The following is a 19,783-nucleotide window of genomic DNA, read 5'->3' on the forward strand; positions in this document are numbered from 1 at the left end:
CAGAAAAAATGCTGCTGTGTCGACTAATCTCCTCAGTAAGTCTGAACCAGTGAAAACACAGCTGAGTCAACTAATCTCATTAGGAGAAAACTTTTAGGTACCTAGCATCTCATTGTATCAATTCTAAAAAACAGGCATGGCTCAAAGAACTCCTTGCCTTATTATAAGCATGTGTCCAAGTACTTTCATTGTTTAGCAAGGATTTTTCTCCCCTAAAGCAGTCTTAAGTACGGGTGGAGTAGAGATCCTCTCATAGCAAGGAATTTTCTCATCAAAATGGGGAATGTTCCCAGTCCAATGGGGAAATTTTTAACATTCACAAGTCTGAGAAATTTCAAGGTTTACATGGTCACAACCAAAGGCTCAGATTCAAATGATGGTATATTATGTGTCAGTTCTCTAAGTTCTTGGGGAGTAAAAGGAATATGGTGTCTTAGGGTCACCACATCCCCATTACATCCTATTTCGGGCACTTCCCTTAATGGGAAAAAGCCTTCATAGTAGTCACCTGATGTCTGTGATTCCTTAGAAATTGACTGTGGGGGTGCTGAGGCAACATTGGTAGGAACAGGTATGGTAGCAGAATGAGATTTCTTTGGAGTTGGGGCTGGTTGTGAGGTGGGAGAAAGGGCAGGAGAGGATGGGGGTTAGAAGAAAGATCAGGGGAGGTAAGATCAGCCAGGAGTTGCAGAGCATGAGAGAGATGTTGCAGAGTATGAGAGAGAAGGGTCTGCACCTGATATGTACGAGAGGGGTGTCTCATCTCCATTTCTTGAGGAAAAGGTTCATCCTCTTATTTGTGGTTCAGGAGCAGGCTCACAAAATTCAGATTTATTTTGGGTGGGATCAGTATTTTTTATTAGGTCATGTAAGTGTTTGAAATTTTTTAATTGAATTTTCTGTTGGCTTGCATTTCTGCTTTAATCTCTTGTATACAGGTATCTTTTGTCTTAAAAATGAAGATTAGAAAAATAAAATGTCCTAGTAGTACAAGGAGGAGGAGGTAATTTGGAATTTTACATGCTTCTAATTGTGCAAAAAGCAAAAGTCTTTTCATGCATGATAGCATTTATGCTCATTAGCATTTTGATCAAAAAAGGGAAAAATAGTGTATATTTATTTATTTAAATTTAAATTGTTATTGTTATAAGGGGAGGGGGAGAAGATGAGGGTATTTAGCTTATTTATTTTTTATGATTTTATTGGATTTTTTTTAAAAGGGGAAAATGTTTAGTATTTTTAAATTTTATTTATTTATTTATTGCTGCCATCTAGTGGCAGCAAACAACCACTGTAGCTAAGCAGGAAAAGGGAAAAAATAAAAGAGAAGAGAAAGAAGAATAAAAAAAGAAGGAAGAAAAGAGAAGACAAAATCAGTACTCTATATTGACCTCTAGTGTCCAAGAGGCAGCACTACAACTGGGAGGGGTTAGGAGTATGGTAAGGGATGGTTAAAAAAAAAAAGAGAGCTAGGACCTTCCCGGCCAAGGCAAAGAGCCTGGGTGGAGCCTAGGGGCCAATCAGCTGTCCTGTGGAGAAAGGGGGCTTCCCATCGAGCTGGCTAGGGAAAGGGAAGCTTATACTCAGCAGCTGGAACAAAGATCAGGGCAGGAAAAGCGGCAGAAGTGGCAGCAGAAGAGGCGGAAGTGGCAGCAGAAGCAGCAGCAATGTTGGGGTGGGGGCCAGGTTGGAACTAGCTCTGGCTAAGAAAACAAAACACCCAACAGCGGCTTTGGGTTAGGGGTAGGAGAAGCCAATCACAAACCTGTGACTAGGTTTCAGCAGCTGGAGGGCATAAGAGCACCGGGGTGAGCCCCGACTGCCCCTGCTGAGGCAGCAGGGGAGCCCACTTAGCCAGGGTTTTACCAAACTGAGGTCAGGAATGGTCAGTCAGGTTGATAGGGCTTCTCTCCAGGCTATGGGCAGTGAGCAGCTTCTCCACAAAGTCCCCTAAATTTAGGCAGCTGGGCGAGGCAGGGCAGCCGGGGGTGTAAAAATACTCAAATACTCGCAGCTGCCAGAGGCTTGGAAGGTGGAAGGAAAGCTAGAAGAATGGGCCACAGCTGGGCGGCTGGAGAGGGGGTCTGAAAATTACCAGTAGAAAAGCAGCTTTGGTTGCAAACCAGTAGCAGTTTTAAATTGGAAGATCTCAAGTTGCTGAAGATCAGTTGCTCAGCTGTAACCAGGCCCACGGCTTTAAAGAAAAGAAAAAAGAGAAGCCAAGTTCTAGAGTCCCTTTGTGATTGTCAAAAAGTAAAGATTAAAATTAATATCCAGTATTCCCAAGTATTATATTTAATAATATTTATTAAATATTTGTCTTGAAGTATAAGGAATTAAGGTCCGCAAAACTAAAAAAAACTGCTCTTCCCTCCTCTGCCATGAAACCAGAGAGCCACATGCATGGAAAAAGAAACTCAAAACTTTCCCCATTTAAGGAGACACAAAAACAGGAAAAGGAAAATGGGATTTTGGGAAATATAGTCTCTAGAGTTCAAGATTCTAAATCAACACATACTACTCCCGTCTCTAGGCCTGGCACTCAATCCACTGAGCTACCCAGCTGCCCCCTTTCCCATTTCTTATAACACAATGGCATTTCACTACATTCATATATCACATATTTGTCAAGTCATCAGCTAATCAATGAGGGGAAAAGCTAGGGGCAAGAGTGGATAGAATAGTGGGGTTGCAATCAGAAATCATGATTTCAAATTTGGCTCATACAGTTAACTATTTATGTGATCCTGGCTAAGTCACTTAACCCAGTTTGTTACATTCATATATCACAAATTTGTTCAATAATCAGCTAATAAACGAGGTGGACAGCTCTCTGTGTGACCCTGGGTAAGTCACTGTAATATTTAAATTGATATCAATAACTCCAAGTATTAATTTTATAAAGTTTATTAATAATCAGTTGAAGAAGAAGAAATAAAAAAAAAGAAATAGAAGTTCAAAGCCTAAATTTCTAACTAAAGTAAGACCACGTGTGTAAATTCACCTGCCTGCCTGAAAGCCAGGTTCAACAGCCACATTTGGGGAAAGAGAGAGAGGCAGGGGTCACACCAAAACTTTATCCTCTGTACATATGCATGAAGTGTTCGCACTCAGCGTGAGTACGCAAATGGATGCAGTCCTAGGGAGCAAATTCTATCTACACAATCTCCTCTCTGATTCCATTGAGAGGCAAACATGTTGGAATCGCCCAGATTTACATGCCTAGTCTTCCCAATGAATCATTACACATAACCAGCTTATATCTCTAAAAATCTCTTAATAAAGGTGCATATAATATTGCACTTTCTAAGGGGAAATTACAATAATTTGGGGATAAGTGGGAAATAAAAGAGTAAGACTTAGAGCAAAATCAATGTTAGGTGGGTGCATTTACAAAAAGCCAATTGGGGGCAATCCCCTTTGGCATGAGTTTACATTCAAAATAAATGCATTCAACCCCCCACAGTTCAATATGCTATATTCCAAAGTTCATTCTGGACCTTTTGATGCAGTATGTGGTTTTTGCAGGCATCTCCCTAGTGCCTTCTCCAAGCAGTTCACTTTCTTTATTTGAGGAGTTAGTGAGTTTCTTATCCTAAACTTTTCTCCAAAAGATTTTAAACCTTGCATTAGGATAATTATACAATCCCCCCCCCCCCCCAAAGGTTTTGGACAACACCTGGATCACCCTGGGATACATGACTGAGTTATGAGATATATGAATCGATTGTCAAAAGAAAGCCAAAAACAAAAAACCAAACAGAAGAAAAGAAAAAAAATCAGGGCTCAATCAAATAATTTATGTCCCACAAAGCTGTAGGGCTATTGCAGCAATATACACTTACCCAATCAGCAACCAGGACTACAGAAAATTTCCATACTATGAGAGAAAAGGGACTAGACTTTGAAACAAAAGGGAAATAGCATTCCCTGATCTGATTTTACCTTCACTCACAGGGATAGGGGAGCCAAAATGGCAGCCAAATTAAGGTACTTTGTCTGAATCTAGTATGGGGAAATCCTGTGCCTGATGTTATCAAACAGCCGCTTCCTCAAACACCAAAACAAGTCCTCTGTCTTGGTGCAAATTCTCATCAATCCCACTGGGATTGGTTGGTCTCCTTGACTTTGTCCTTCTTGGCACTGTACAATGGCTCTTTTGTGATCCCTACTTCTGAAATCAGACACAATTATTAGTGAAAGTCCCATAATACTAAACAATCAATGGCAAGTTTGTACAGTCTAAAGCTTTTTCTACAGTCTAAGTATATATTGCCACAATGGTCCTGCAGGCCAAGCAGAGGTACAACATCATTTAATCCAATTTGCCTGAGTTTTTCATCTGTAAAATGAGCTGTAGAAGGACACGGCAAACTACTCAACTATTGTTGCCAAGAAAACCTCAAAATGGGGTCACAAAGAGCCAGATATGACTGAAATGACTCAGTAACAAGTCAATGAATATCTATTTGTTTGCTAGATTTTTGCTATCACAAAAAAGTGCTACTATGAATATTTTGTAACATAGAAGCCTTGGCCTTCTGACTTAACCTTTCTTAAAGTATATACCCAAAAGAAGGAATATTGAGTAAAAAGGCATGAATAACAGTGATTTTTCTCATACAATTCTGAATTGCTTTTAAGAACATTTGGACCATTTCACAGTTCCACCAAGTACATCAACATGCTACTTTACCTACTATTTTTGTCTTTAATAATTTTTGTCAATTTAATGGAAAGGATGCAAAATCATAGCATTATTTAAAATTGTTTTTCTATTATTTGTATTTTGAGGCATTTTTCATTGTTATTGATAACCTGCACTTATTCTTTTATTTTTTAAAAAATTTATTTATTTAATAGAATTTTTTCCCAGGCATCTTAGTCCTTCTGCCTTGTCCACACATCACAGAAGATATCACTCGACAAAAAGATATGTATATGTAGATTGTGTCTTTTGTGTTTCTACTTTTCAATTCATTCTCTTGAGGTAGACACAAGTTATTCTAAATATATTAAATCTGTAGCTGTATATGATCTCTTAGTCCCACTTGTTTCTTTATTTCTTCATTATTTTATGTAGATCTTTCCAAGTTTTTTAAGAATCAACCTGTTCATCATTTCTTTTAATGCAGTAATATGCCATTATAATAATACACTTTCTTTAGACATTCCCAATTGATAAGACATTCTCTCAATTTCCAGTTCTTTGTCATCACAAAAAGAGCTGTTATAAATGTCTTGGAACATATAGTTTCTTTTCCTTTCTCCCTGATCTACTTGGGAAACAGAGTAGGCCTAAGGGTATACACAGTTTTATAACTCTTTGGGAATAATTCCAAATTGTTCTCCAAAATGGTTGGATCAGTTTGCAGTTCACCAACAATGTAATAGTGTCACCATTTTTCCACATCCCTTCTAACATTTGGCATTTTGTCCTTTTATCATTTTATTCAACCTAATAGGTATGAGATGATACCTAAGGATTGTTTTGATTTATATTTCTCTAATCAGTAGAGATTTAAATCATTTTTTCATATACCTATGTATGACTGATTTCTTTATCCAAAAAACTTGCTCACTTATCACCAGGAGATGGCTCTTATACATATATACATACATACATATTATATATATATATATTAGATATGAGACCTCAGTCCAAGAAACTGTCTAAAGTTTTCCCTCCAATTTTCTGCTTTCCTTCCAATCTTGGCTATGTTAGTTTTTCTTTACAGAATAATTTCATGAAATCAAAATTATCCATTTCATGTTTTACAATGTTCTCTATCTCTTGTTTACTCATAAATTCCTCTCCTATCCATAAATCTGATAAGTGGTATGTTCCCTGTTCTTCTAATTTGCTTATGATATCTCCTTTTATGTCTAGGTCATATATCCATTTTGATGTTATGTTAGTGAATAGTATAAGATTCCTAATGCCTAAGGCTAAAATAGCTTTCTAACTTGTCATATGGTTTGACTCACTGTGAGGCAATAAAAACAATGCCATCAGCTTGGTTTGGATATTTTATTACCAGTTAAGCAAGGTATGTGGGAGGGAGAGGCTTTTTATTTTTTTAAGATTTTCTTATTGTTTCCTGTTACCTTTCAAAATGCCATATTTTTTTTCTGAGTGACAAACAGATGCATAATACCCCAAAGTAGCTCTCTTTTATTCACACACTCTATTTTTATGACCATAAGGAAGTTATTAATTTCCTTGTTAACTCTTTGATGTTATCACTTGCTAAATAAACTTATATAGGTGCCAAGACATTCAAAGAATCTGGATCTTCCACTTAGCCTCTTTAGGTGGATATCTGTATGTCTCATATGATCCAAATGTATTTTTTTTCCAATGGCACAATTTGTTTATACTTCTTTGTTTTCAACCACCTAAACTGATATATACCATGCGATCACAGGACTCAGAAGAATTTCCAGTGGGACTTTTTTAGCAGCTTCCATTTTTTACCTGTCAGATGGTACAGAATAAGACAGTTCACTATTTTATTATGAGTTTATTTATTTCCTCCTTACCACTGAAGCGGGCCTCATCATCCAGGCCCTAAAGGATAGCAAAGTGGTTGAGATTGTAGAGCAGAAGATCCGAAGGAAGGAGCAGCCTGAGAAGTGGCCCCTGCCAGGACCCACAATGACAGATTCACAGACTGACTTTTCTCAGCTCATCAACTGCCCTGAATTTGTGCCCCGACAGAGTTTCCAAAAGGAGACAGAATCAGCACCAGGCTCTCCCCACTCGGCCACTCCTGTGCCAACCACGACAGAGGAGGTCAGCAACCTAAAGACACTACCCAAAGGCCTATCAGCCAGCCTCCCTGACCTGGATTCAGAGAATGGGATAGAGGTGAAGAAGAGGCCTCGGCCCTCTCCAGCAAGACCCAAGGAAGGAGATTTTTGCTCTACAAAAGTTGGGAGGGCCTTGAGACCTGATCATTTCTATTTACAAAGAAGAACAGAAAAAGAGGATTGCCTATGAAACCACCAGTCTCAACGTGTACAGCTTGCTTTTTTTTTTCAAAGATTAATAAATTGAATGTGTTAGTTTAAAAAAAAAAACAACTATATCAGGACTACCTTGTCATACCATGCCCTGTAAAGCTGAATTTGGCCAGTGGAAAGGGTTCTAAGGAAAGCTGTCAGATTTTCTATAAGAGGCTCAGTGGAGAGTATCTCTCTCTCTTTGTCATCACAAAAAGAGATGTTATAAATGTCTTGGAACATATAGTTTCTTTTCCTTTCTCCCTGATCTCCTTGAAAAACAGACTAGGCCTAAGGGTATTTCTCTCTCTCTCTCTCTCTTTTTTTCTCTCTCCTTTTTCCCCTTCTCTCCCCCTCCTCTCTCCTTCCCTTTCTCTTCTCCTTTCTTTCTCCTGCTTTCACTCTTCTCTCTCTCTTTTCTCATTCTCTCCTTCTTCTTCCTCTTTTTTTTTAAACCCTTACCTTCTGTCTTGGAGTCAATACTGTGTATTGGCTCCAAGGCAGAAGAGTGGTAAGGGCTAGGCAATGGGGGTCAAGTGACTTGCCCAGGGTCACACAGCTGGGAAGTGTCTGAGGCCAGATTTGAACCTAGGACCTCCCATCTCTAGGCCGGACTCTCAATCCACTGAGCCACCCAGCTGCCCCCATTCTTCCTCTTTTTTTCTCCATCTTGCTAATCCAAATATCTTAGTGCAGTTATAAGCTATTAAAGCTTAAATAGATTAAAACTGCACTAAGGCTTTTGGGATAGCCTGTATATAAAACCCTCAAGATTCTCAACATTCTGACATTGTCACTACTATGTTTGCCCTTTCTTTAAAAAATAAATCCTGTCTTTATTTATAACTTGCTTTTATATCCCCTTCATTTCTAGACATATTTTTTCTTTCCTTCTAAAGCCTGCAAAAATTATTTTTTTTATAACAAAGATTTAAAAAGAAAAAAAGAATCAACTCTAATGGTGGGATTGAGAGAGGGTCCTTTCCATTACTGGGAACAGCTGCTGGAGGGGCTGATTGAAGTGTAGCACTTCCTCCTCCACAGAGCCCAATGGAGTTTGGACCTGACCCAGAGTGAGTCAAACCCCTCCCACCTTTGTTTCTAGATTACTTTAAAGTCTTCCCTCCTATTACAAAATTTCAGAGACAATCTAGATATACTAATTGGCTAATTTATTTCTATGGCAAAGAGATAAAAGGGGGAAAAGTAGGATAGAGAGGTTGTGTAGAGCCTACCCCTATATTTTCTATAGCTATATTTGATGGGAGATCAAAATGTCTTTCCAAGAATGAAATGATGGTATAAAATTATCTTCAAAACAAAGCAGTAACACTTCTTCAGCACAAACCAGGTAGGAAAAAGTATATGGAAACCCAGTTTTCTGGACAGAGACTCTGGTGAGAGAGTCAGAAGAGAAGAGGGGAGAGAAGTCAAAGAGTACCCAGACCTCCTTCTGGCCAACAGTTTTCCTTTTTGAATCGTCTATGAAATTCCATGGAATTCTTCCCCTGCTGGCTCATGACAGTTCCATCTGCTTCTCTTGGGTCCATTTTCATTACCTTTCATATTTTCTCTACTTTTTGACCATTTCTCTTGACTACACAACCAATACACCAGCTAATACTAATAGTATATTCAGTAATCCATACCTGTAGTCCTCCATTTCTGCAAAGAAGGGAGGGAGATGTATTCTCTTATGTCTTTCCTGGTTGTCCTTAACTTTTTTTTTTCATTTGGCCAATTTCAAACATTATTCCTTGGTTACAAAAATCATATTCAATCACTCCCTCCCCTGCCCTTGCCCTTCCCGTAGCCCATGCGCAATTCCACTGGGTATTACATGTGTCCTTGATCAGAACCTATTTCCATGCTGTTGATATTTGCACTAGGATGTCCTTTTAGGGTCTATATCCCCAACCATATCACCCTTCGACCCATAAAATCAAGCAGTTGTTTTTCTTCGGTGTTTTTACTCCCACAGTTTTTCCTCTGAATATGGATAGTGTTCTTTCTCATACATCCCTCCAGGTTGTTCATGATCACTGCATTGCCACTAATGGAGAAATCCATTACATTTGATTGTACCAGTGTATCAGTCTCTGTGTACAATGTTCTCCTGGTTCTGCTCCTCTCACTCTGCATCTCTTCCTGGAGGTTGTTCCAGTCTCCATGGAATTCTTCCACTTTATTATTCCTTTTAGCACAATAGTATTCCATCACCAACATATACCACAATTTGTTCAGCCATTCTCCAATCGAAGGGAGTCCCCTCATTTTCCAATTTTTGGCCACCACAAAGAGTGCAGCTATAAATATTCTTGTACATGTCTTTTCCCTTATTATCTCTTTGGGGTACAAGCCCAGCAGTACTATGGCTGGATCAAAGGGCAGACATTCTTTTAGCGCCCTTTGGGCATAGTTCCAAATTGCCCTCCAGAATGGTTGGATCAATTCACAACTCCAGCATCAATGAATTAATGTTCTGGCTTTGCCACAACCCCTCCAGCATTCATTACTTTTTTTCCGGCATATATGAGAGGATTTGTGACTGCAAGGCCACTTTTCTTTGCTTTTTTTTCCCCATGATTTTCCTGGATATCCTTGATCTTTTGTCCTTCCAAATGAACTTTGTTATGGTTTTTTCTAATTCAGTAAAAAAAGTTTTTTGGTAGTTTGAAGGGTATGGCACTAAATATGTAAACAAGTTTGAGTAGGATGTTCATTTTTATTATGCTAGCTCATCCTACCCATGAGCAGTTAATGTTTTTCCAATTGTTTAGATCTAATTTTAATTGTGTGGAAAGTGTTTTGTAGTTGTGTTATATAGTTCCTGTGTTTGTCTCAGCAGATAGATTCTTAATTTCATATTTCTATTTGTTTTTCATATTGTATTTTATATTGTCTAGGGTGATTTTAAATGGAATTTATTTCTCATTCTTGCTGCTGAGGTGTGTTGGAGATATATAGAAATGCTGATGACTTATGTGGGTTTACTTTGTATCCTGCAACTTTGCTAAATTGTTGATTATTTCCACTAGCTTTTTAGTTGATTCTCTAGGATTCTTTAAGTAGACCATCATATTATCCGCAAAGAGTAATAGCTTGGTCTCCTCATTGCCAATTTTAATACCTTCAATTTCTTTTTCATCTCTAATCATTATAGCTATTATTTCTAGTACAATGTTAAAGAATAGAGGTAATAATGGGCATCCTTGTTTCACTCCTGATGTTATTGGGAATGATCTAGTTTATCCCCATTGCAGATGATGTTTGCTGATGGTTTTAGATAAATACTGTTTATTATTTTTAGGAAAGATCCTTCTTTACCTATACTTTCTAGTGTTTTTAATAGGAATGAGTGTTGTATTTTGTCAAAGGCGTTTTCTGCATCTATTAAGATAATCATGTGATTTTTGTTGGTTTGCTTGTTGATATGGTCAATTATGTGGATGGTTTTTCCTAATATTGAACTATCCTTGCATTTCTGGTATAAATCCCACCTGATCATATTGAATAACCCTTGTGATGACTTGCTGGAGTCTTTTTGCTAGTATCCTATTTAAGATTTTTGCATCTATGTTCATTAAGGAGATTGGTCTATAGTTTTCTTTCTCTGTTTTTGACCTGCCTGGCTTTGGAATCAGTACCATATTTGTGTCATAAAAGGAATTTGGTAGAACTCCCTCTTTGCTTTTTATGTCCAATAGTTTTCATAATATTGGGATTAGCTCTTCTTTGAGTGTTTGATAGAATTCACTTGTGAATCCATCAGGCTCTGGGGATTTTTTCTTAGGGAGTTCTTTGATGGCTTGTTCATTTCTTTTTCTGATATGGGATTATTTAAGAATTCTATTTCTTCTGCTAATCAAGGCAATTTATATTTTTGTAAATATTCATCCATGTCACCTAGACTGGCATATTTATTGCCATATAATTGGGCAAAATAGTTTTTAATGATTGCCTTAATTTCCTCTTCATTGGAGGTGAGGGCTCCCTTTTCCTCTATGATACAGTTAATTTGGTTTTATTCTTTCCTTTTTTTATTAGATTGACTAATACTTTGTCTATTTCGTTTGTTTTTTCAAAATACCAGCTTTCTATTCTTATTTATTAGTTCAATAGTTCTATCACTTTCAATTTTATCAATTTCTCCCTTAATTTTTAGGATCTCTAATTTAGTTTTCTTCTGGGGATTTTTAATTTGTTCTCTTTCAATTTTTTTGATTTGCAAGTCCAATTCATTGACCTTTGCCCTCCCTAATTTGTTAATATATGAACTCAAGGATATAAATTTTCCCCTGAGCACTGTTTGGCTGCATCCCACAGATTTTGAAAGGATGTCTCATTATTGTCATTTTCTTCAATGAAATTAGTAATTGTTTCTATGATTTGTTCTTTAATTGATTTTGGAGAAGAATATTATTTAATTTCCAATTAATTTTTGATTTGGCTCTCCATGTACCTTACTGATCATTATTTTTATTACATTATGATCTGAAAAGGTTGCATTTATTATTTCTGTTTTTCTGCATTTGTTTGCCATGTTTTTATGACCTAGTACATGGTCAATTTTTGTGAATGTACCATGTGCTGCTGAAAAGAAGGTGTATGTACTTTCTGTCCCTATTTATTTTTCTCCATATATCTATTAACTCTAATTTTTCTAAGATTTCATTCACATATTTTACCTCTTTTTAATTAATTAATTTATTCGATTTATCTAAATTTGATAGTGGTAGGTTCAGGTCTCCCACTAGTATAATTTTACTGTCTATTTCCTCCTTCAATTCCACTAGTTTCTCCTTTAGAAATTTGGATGCTATACCATTTGGTGCATACATGTTGATTACTGATATTTCCTCATTATTTATACTCCATTTTATCAGGATGTATTTACCTTCCATATCCCTTTCAATCAGATCTATTTTTACTTTGGCTTTGTCAGATATCATGATTGCAACTTTTGCCTTCTTTCTATCAGTTGAGGCCCAATAGGTTTTGTTCCAACCTTTAATTCTAACTTTGTGAGTAGACAAATTCTAACTTTGTGAGTTGTCATGTAGACAACATATGGTAGGATTTTGGATTCGAATCCACTGTCTTATTTATTTTTATTTTATTGTGAGTTCATCCCATTCACATTCACAGTTATGATTGTCACTTGTGTATTCCCCAGCATTTTGATATCCTCTCCTAGTTTAATCCTTTCTTTTGCTATATCCTTTTAAAGCAGTGGTTTACTTTTAATCAATCCCCCTAATCCCCTCCCTTAATATGCTTCCCTTTCTGCCCCCTCCCTTTTTGTTCCCTTCTTGTTTTTTTAGGGTCTGTTAAGTTCCCTCCCCCCTTCTCTTTCCCTCACATTTTGTACTCCCTCTCCCCTACCCCTCTTTGTTTTCCCTTCTCACTTTCCCTGTAGGATAAGATAATTCAAGACCCCAATGGATCTAGATGATCTTCCCTCTCAACATTGATTTCACTGAGAGTAAGGTTTAAGTATTACCTATTAGCACTTTCTTCCTCTCCTTCTTATAAGAGTATTCTTTCCCTCCCCTTTCCATGCATATCTTTGTGTAGTAAAGGCTATCCTATTTATTCAAGTATCTCTTGATGATCTCTTGAACCTTTGATTCCCCCCTCCCTTTTTCTTTTTTTGCATATCATCTTATAGCACTTATTACCCCAATCTCTTCCCATGAATGATTCTTCTAATTACTATAATAGTGAATATAATTTTTGAGAGATACAGATAAAATTTTCCCCATATATTAATATATATATAATTTGATCTAATTGTAGTCCTTAAGGAAGAAAGTTTGAATAAAAAAAACATTTTCCCCTTTTCCCTCTCTTTATTATTTTCCTTTTCAAGATTCTCTTGATCTATGTGTTTGGATATCAGACTTTCCACTTAGTTCTGGTCTTTTCTTTACAAATACTTGGAAATCTTCTATTTTGTTGAATGGCCCATACTTTCCCTTGGAAGTATATTGTCAGTTTTGATGGATAGGTGGCCCTTGGTTGAAGACCCAATTCTTTTGCTTTTCTGAATACCATATTCCAAGCCTTGTGGTCCTTGAGTGTGGAAGCTGCTAGGTTTTATGTGATCCTGATTGGTGCTCCTTTGTAGCTGAATTTTCTCTTTTTAGCTTCCTATAGAATTTTCTCCTTAGCTTGAGAGCTCTTGAATTTGGCAATTACATTCCTGGGAGTTGTCTTTTGAGGATTTAGTATATAGGGTATTCTATGAACTCTTTCAATGTCTATTTTGCCCCCTTGTTCAAGAACATCAGGGCAGTTTTCTTGGATGATTTCTTATAGTATGATGTTAAGATTTCTGTTTATTTCTGAATTTTCAGGTAGACCAATGATTCTCAAATTGTCTCTCCTTGTTCTATTTTCCTGATCTTTCATCTTCTCAGTGAGATATTTTATGTTTTCTTCTATTTTGTCAGTCTTTTGACTTTGCTTTATTAATTCTTGTTTTGCAAGATCATTGGCTTCTAGTTGCCTAATTCTGGTCTTTAAAGACTGGTTTTCCTTTTTAGTTTGGACCACCCTGCTTTTCGTGGCTTCTAGCTGTTTCTCCAATTGGGAGTTCTTATCCTTTGAACTGTTATTTTCCCTCAGAACTATTTCCCACTTTTCTTGCCAGAAGGCTTCCATCTTTTTTATACGCTCCAATTTAAATTCTTCAAGCACTTGTGAACAATTTCCATTTTGGGGGGGAAGGTTTAGGTGCATTTTTAAAAATTTCCTCCCCTATTTCTTCTGTAGCCTGGGTTTTTCCTTTCTAAAAAATTTCCAGGGTCAGTGCCTTCTTTTTGTTTTTCTTGGTGGGAGGTTTTTTTTCCTGGGCACAATTTGCCATCACTATGGAGGTTTTTCCTTCCTTTTTAAGTCAGAAATCTTAGTGAGATGAGCAGGCTCTCTGTGTTTGGAGTTTAGGAGTTAGGATTTTGCCTGAGGCAAACTCTCGAATCTCTGCAAATTCTCCTGTTTGCTGCCCTTCTTTGTGCTATCTTCCCATGAGCACCCATGGTCTGGCCTCTTCAGTCTGCTGGGGTTTCAGGTGTAGCTGCTCTCAGGGGTTGGTCTTTGGTGGTCTTAGTTAGCTTCCAAGGACCTAGAGGTGCCCCTTGCTCACTCGCTGATTCTGTGGAATGTTGGCTCTGACTCTGGCTCTGTATGTGGGGTGGCGGAGGGTAGATCAGCTTGTGTTTTGGTGGGAGCTTTTTTCACCCCTGTATAGTGTGGAAATGCCTAAATCCCATGTACCTTCAATGTTGCTCCCTACTGTAGAGTCCCTTCATTCTCATGAATTTTTTTTTTGGTCTTTTGAAGTTGTCTATATTGGTGGGTGCTGAGGAGAAGACGAGTCTTGTGTCTAGACTGCTGTCATATTTACCTGGAAGTCGTCCTCAACTTTTACAACTGAATTTTAAGGCCTTATGAGACTCTCCCCTCATTCTTGGAATGATCTCCCTCCTTCTATTTGCCTCCTGGCTTTCATGACTTCTTTGAAGTATTCCCTAAACTCCCACTTTCTGCAGGGAATCTTTTCCTGATCTCCCTTATTTCTAGAGCCTATTCTCTTTTGATCATTTCCAGTTTATTCTGTTTATGTTTTCTTTGTACATAATTCTTTGCTTATTATCTACCCCATTATATTGTTAGCACCTTGAGAGCAGGGACTACCTTTTTGCATCTCTTTTTATTCCTAGATTTTAGCACAGTGCCTCATATAGAGTAAGCACTTACTACATATTTCTTGACTGACTTACTTTGCAGAAAAACTAAGTCACAGAAAGGTTTAGAGACTTGCTAATGGTCACACAGCCAGTAAGTGTCAGAGTAAGTCATCTTCTGGTTCCATGCTTTCCATTATATATGATATCAGTTTGTCTTTCTGTAAAATGAGAGGATTGGCCTAGTTCAGTCATTTTGTCGTTAAACATTTAATAAATGTCTACTTGTGCAAGGTAGTGTCTGTGCTAAACTCTAAGAATGCAAAGAAAGGCAAAAAACAACTCTTGCTCTCAAAGAGTTTATATTCTAATGAGGGAGAGAATATCTCAACAACCACGCACTATCTACAGGACAAATTAGAAATAATTCCAAAGGAGAGGTACTAGCATTAAGAGAGATTGACTGGGGGCAGCTAGAAAGCTCAATGGATTGAGAGCCAGACCCAGAGATTGGAAGTCCTGGGTTAAAATCTGATTTCGACTTCCTAGATGTGTGACCCTAAGCATGTCATTTAACCCCCATTGCATAGCCCGTAATGCTCTTCTGCCTTGGAATTAATACTTAGTATTGATTCTAAGATAGAAGGTATGAGTTTTTGTTTTTGTTGTTGTTTTTAAGAGGGATTGTTAAAGGCTTCCTGTGGAAGGTGAGATTTTCTCTAGAATTCAAATGAAGCCAGGGAAGCCAGGAGGTGGAGGTGCAGAGGGAAAGGTTTCTTATGCAGGCAAAGAGGCAATGGATATACCCAGAGCCACAAGAGAGAGATCTTAATATGAGAAATAGCAAGGAGGCTGTCATTGGATCCCAAAAGTATGTGGAAGGGTTTAAAGTATAAGAAGATGGAAAGGTGGTGATGATGGTAGTAATGGTGGTAGTTATAGTGGTGGTACTGATGATGCTGGTGATGCTGGTGGTGGTGGTGGGGGGGACTACCCACCATCTGAATGCCAAATAGAGTATTTTCTATTTGATCCTGGAGGTTATAGGGAGCTCCGGGACTTTACTGAGTGTAAGAGGAAGGAAATATTAGGATCAGACCTGCAGTTCAGGGAGATTATTGGCCACTGAATGGCAGAGACGTGTGCCAGACCAACCAGCAGGTCATTGCAGGGTTGAGATGAGAAGGGCCTGAACCAGGGTAATGGCAGTGCTATGAAAGAGAAGGGGACATATGTAAGAGATATTACCCAAATGAGATCAACCAGTTTTGGCAACAGATTGGATATGGGAAGTGAGAGAGAGTGAGGAGTTGGGGTTGATGCCTCGGCTGAGAACATGGGTAAGGAGAGTGGGGTCCTTGACCATAATAGGGAAGTTAGGAAGAGGGTGAGATTGGAGGGGAAAGATAATGAGTTCAGTTTTGGAGATGATGAGTTTAAGGTGTCTACAGGACATCTATTTTGGGATCTCCAATAGGCAGTTGGAGATGTGAAGGTGAGGCTCAAAAAAGAGGCAAGGGCTCGACAAGTAGCTCTGAGAGTCATCAGTATAGAGGTAGGGAGCTGATGAGATTAAGCAAAATCATATAGAAGGAGAAGAGGAGAGGGCCCAGGATGGAGCCCTGTGATGCCCAAGGAGAGCAAGTATGACATGGATGAAAATTTGGCAAAGGACACTGAGGACCTGCCAGATCTATAAGGCTCCTTCCAGCTCTAATATTCAAAACTCTCACTAAGGAATATCAGGTCTTATTAGACATTGAGTGAGAAATTGTTACTTTGTCCAGCAGAGCAGTACAGACAGGGTCCCTGAAGGACTTTCTCAGTGACCCTGTGTATTATTATTCATTCCTTGACTAGCTCTTAGGGCTTAGACAAGGTCTGCTCAGCTTTTAACAGAAAGAGACTTCTGCAGGCTGTGGCTCTCTGTCAGTAGTAGTAGCCTGTGACCATGGTAAAGGTAGGGACACATATGGGGCAGGCTTGACTGGACCATCTCTAGACTGTAATTTATTAACATCTTCTAGTGACCTTTTCACAAACTCTTTGGCCTTCAACTTTTCATCTGAGATGGATAAAAGTCTGCTAGTTCCTTTCATGGCCCTTCTGAAGAATCAGTTATGCATATAAGTGTATATGGCATGCTATGTAAATAATTAGTTATAATTTATTATGCTCTTAATTGTCATCATTATTATCATTTGAGTTGTGTCTTTCCTTTTTAGCTCCATGTGGTTCATTGGAATTCCGACAAGTACCCCAGCTTTGTTGAAGCAGCTCATGAACCTGATGGATTGGCTGTTTTAGGCATTTTTTTACAGGTGAGGATGAACTAATTTTGTTTAAAATATTGAGTCTGCTAATATCATACACAAAGTAGGCACCCAATCATTTTTCAATAATGAATTAGCCTGGGGGGAAGCTGAGTCTGCATGGAATCGTTGCCTCACTTGGCCCAGGTTTGGTTTTTATTTTTATACTCATTTTCTTGGCACACAGCTACATTATTCATCATACATGTTCAAATGCAGATAATTGGGTAAGTAACCTTATAACTTTTGACAAATCATTTTATTAACATTCTGTGATCATTCTATACACTTATAGTGTAACTATTGATTCTGATAGGATATACAAAGGTTTTGCACAAGATAAATGATTTCGTCATAGGTGACTTAACTTTCTCATTAACCTCTGAGGAACTTGAGCTTATAGACAATCAAGGAAAATCACTTATTACCTTTAATAAAAATAGATAATCAATCAGAAATTCTAGAGAAAATTAACAATCATAGTAACCAAGTGAAGAGATCAAAGGGGTACTAAAAACACAATTCAGATTTAATATTAGACAAATCGTTTTTCAGAGTTTGTTGGGGAGTTTTCCAAGAAGGGTTTTTGTTGGTAAATCAAGTCACTGAGGCATGGTGTACTAAGGCATATTGTACAGGCCTCTCCTTATAAATGATTTATGTATTGGCTTAGGAGAATTAGTTTCTGTGCATGGGAGTTGGGGATTTCTTGGCAAAGCTTTTGTAGGCACAGCTTTTGTTGGGAATTATATACCTAAGCAAAAGTTAACCCATGATAGTCTTTTGGGTTAGGTTTTATGAGTTTGATTTTTTGGTGATATTTTGGGGGAATAGTGTGAAAGCATTTTGCTCTCATATTGTTTTTTCTGAGACTAGGGAGAGGACAATAATCATATCAATTCCATTAGTAAGGGATGTTAATGAGAGAAATCACACAGAGTAGGCTGAGTGGGGTGTATCCATCCTGCCAAGGAGCCACTTTGTGACCTCTTGGCTTCCATGTGTGACTATGTCAAGACATTGTGGCCTGATGACTCCTGGCAGTTTTGGGTTATATTAGCTTGCTTTAAAGAGAATTTGATATTGATAGAGAAAATGTACTGTGATATATATATATATATATACACACACACATATATATATATATACACACACACACATATATATACACACATACATAATCCCAGGTAGTTGCATTCTCATTTCAATTGTGTTGTTTTCAGACTGGTGAACATAATCTTCAAATGCAAAAAATTACTGATATTTTGGATTCCATTAAGGAAAAGGTAAGTTATCTGTTTTGCCAAGTAGGTATTAACATGCTTTTGATGAACAGTTTTAGATAAAGAAGTATTTTATGGATACTTCTAAAACTCTCCTCTCTGCTTATTCATGTTGCATTCCTGTAAAGATAGCTAAAAGAAAAAAAATGTGTATATATAGGATAAGCTATAGATAGTGTTGATTTGGAGATGCCTTGGAACATACTTGGGCAATAAATCAGAAATGACCCATTACTACTCTTCTTTTGTAAATTGTGTTGAGTCTTAATTAGCTAAAGTAAGTGATTAGGAGATAAATCATCATTTATAATGATCTTACTAAAGGGAAATCTTTACACATTTAACTTTTGTGGAAATGTTCTAAGGAACATTTCTGTGAAGGCAACCAAAATTTATTTGATTTAATAAAACATGCAAAATGGAATATTATTGATTTTTAAGAAAGTTCATTAACTATACTTACTATACCATACTACATATTTACATATTATACTATATATACATATACTATCTATACTATAAACTATATATTATACTTTACTATAAAGTAAAACTATACTATATTTAACTATAAAGTAATAACTATATAAAGTTTAATATAGTATACGATATAGTCTACTACACAAGGTATGTAATGTCGTTAAAGAATATCATATTATTCAATAAGTTAGTTGTTTTAACTTTATTTTATGCTTATTTAGTGGCCTTTCTGTCTTTTTGGCTTTTCTAATAAGAATATCACCTAGTAACCAGAAGAGACTCTCTTTCTCCTTCTGTCTTTCTCCAGGGTAAACAGATCCGCTTTACCAATTTTGACCCAGCAACTCTACTTCCTCAATCATGGGACTACTGGACCTATCCTGGGTCCCTTACCGTTCCACCTCTTTTGGAGAGTGTCACTTGGATAGTTTTAAAGCAGCCTATAACTATCAGCTCTCAACAGGTACCCTCCCCTTCCCCAGTCTAAGTTGGTCTTTATGTTTTAAAAGGAGATTTACCAGAAGATTTTCAGAGTATTGTGGTAGAGACTTGAAGAGAGAGGTTTTGCAGGACAAGCCAAGATGCAAGAAACAAGGCTGGGGACCTGTCTGTCAATCAAGGAGAAGGTTCCAAACGGAATGTTCCCAGGGGGAGGGGCAGTTGAGGCAGGATGAAGGACCCTTGGGGGGGGCGGGGCTGGCTTGGCTTTGGGCTCTCTGACCAAAGGAGAAACCTCTGCTCTCTGAGATTTGACTGACCAAGAGTTGGAAGAAAGTCAGGCTGAAGGAGAGACTTTTCTTGGTGGCTGGCTAAGGGGGAAGAAGCCCTGAACTGATCTTGTTAGCCTTCTGTCCCAGCCTAAAGGACCCTTGGGGGTGGAGGGGCTTCAGAAATTAGGCTGAGAAACCTTGATGGCTTTGTGAAGAGGAAAGAAGATTTTAAACAGTTGTCCTCCATCTCTCTAACTGTCCCCCCTGTCACAGTTGTTACTGGACTGATTTCCCAAACCCTCAAA

The 19,783-nt window shown here is 37.8% G+C and overlaps 1 protein-coding gene across 6 annotated transcripts in view; it reads left to right on the forward strand.

Moving 5' to 3' along the window:
- Window positions 1-19,783, forward strand: part of LOC100018677 (carbonic anhydrase 13) — a 97,920-nt gene that overhangs the window by 62,379 nt on the left and 15,758 nt on the right. For all 6 annotated transcript variants that reach the window (XM_007486885.2, XM_007486886.3, XM_016431445.2 and 3 more), the window contains 3 exons: window positions 16,919-17,014; window positions 18,229-18,291; window positions 19,076-19,231. In XM_007486885.2, the coding sequence (XP_007486947.1) occupies window positions 16,919-17,014; window positions 18,229-18,291; window positions 19,076-19,231 (315 nt within the window). The remainder of the gene's footprint in view (window positions 1-16,918; window positions 17,015-18,228; window positions 18,292-19,075; window positions 19,232-19,783) is intronic.

The sequence above is a fragment of the Monodelphis domestica genome, chromosome 3 (genome assembly GCF_027887165.1).
Source record: "Monodelphis domestica isolate mMonDom1 chromosome 3, mMonDom1.pri, whole genome shotgun sequence".
Classification (NCBI taxonomy): Eukaryota; Metazoa; Chordata; class Mammalia; order Didelphimorphia; family Didelphidae; genus Monodelphis; species Monodelphis domestica.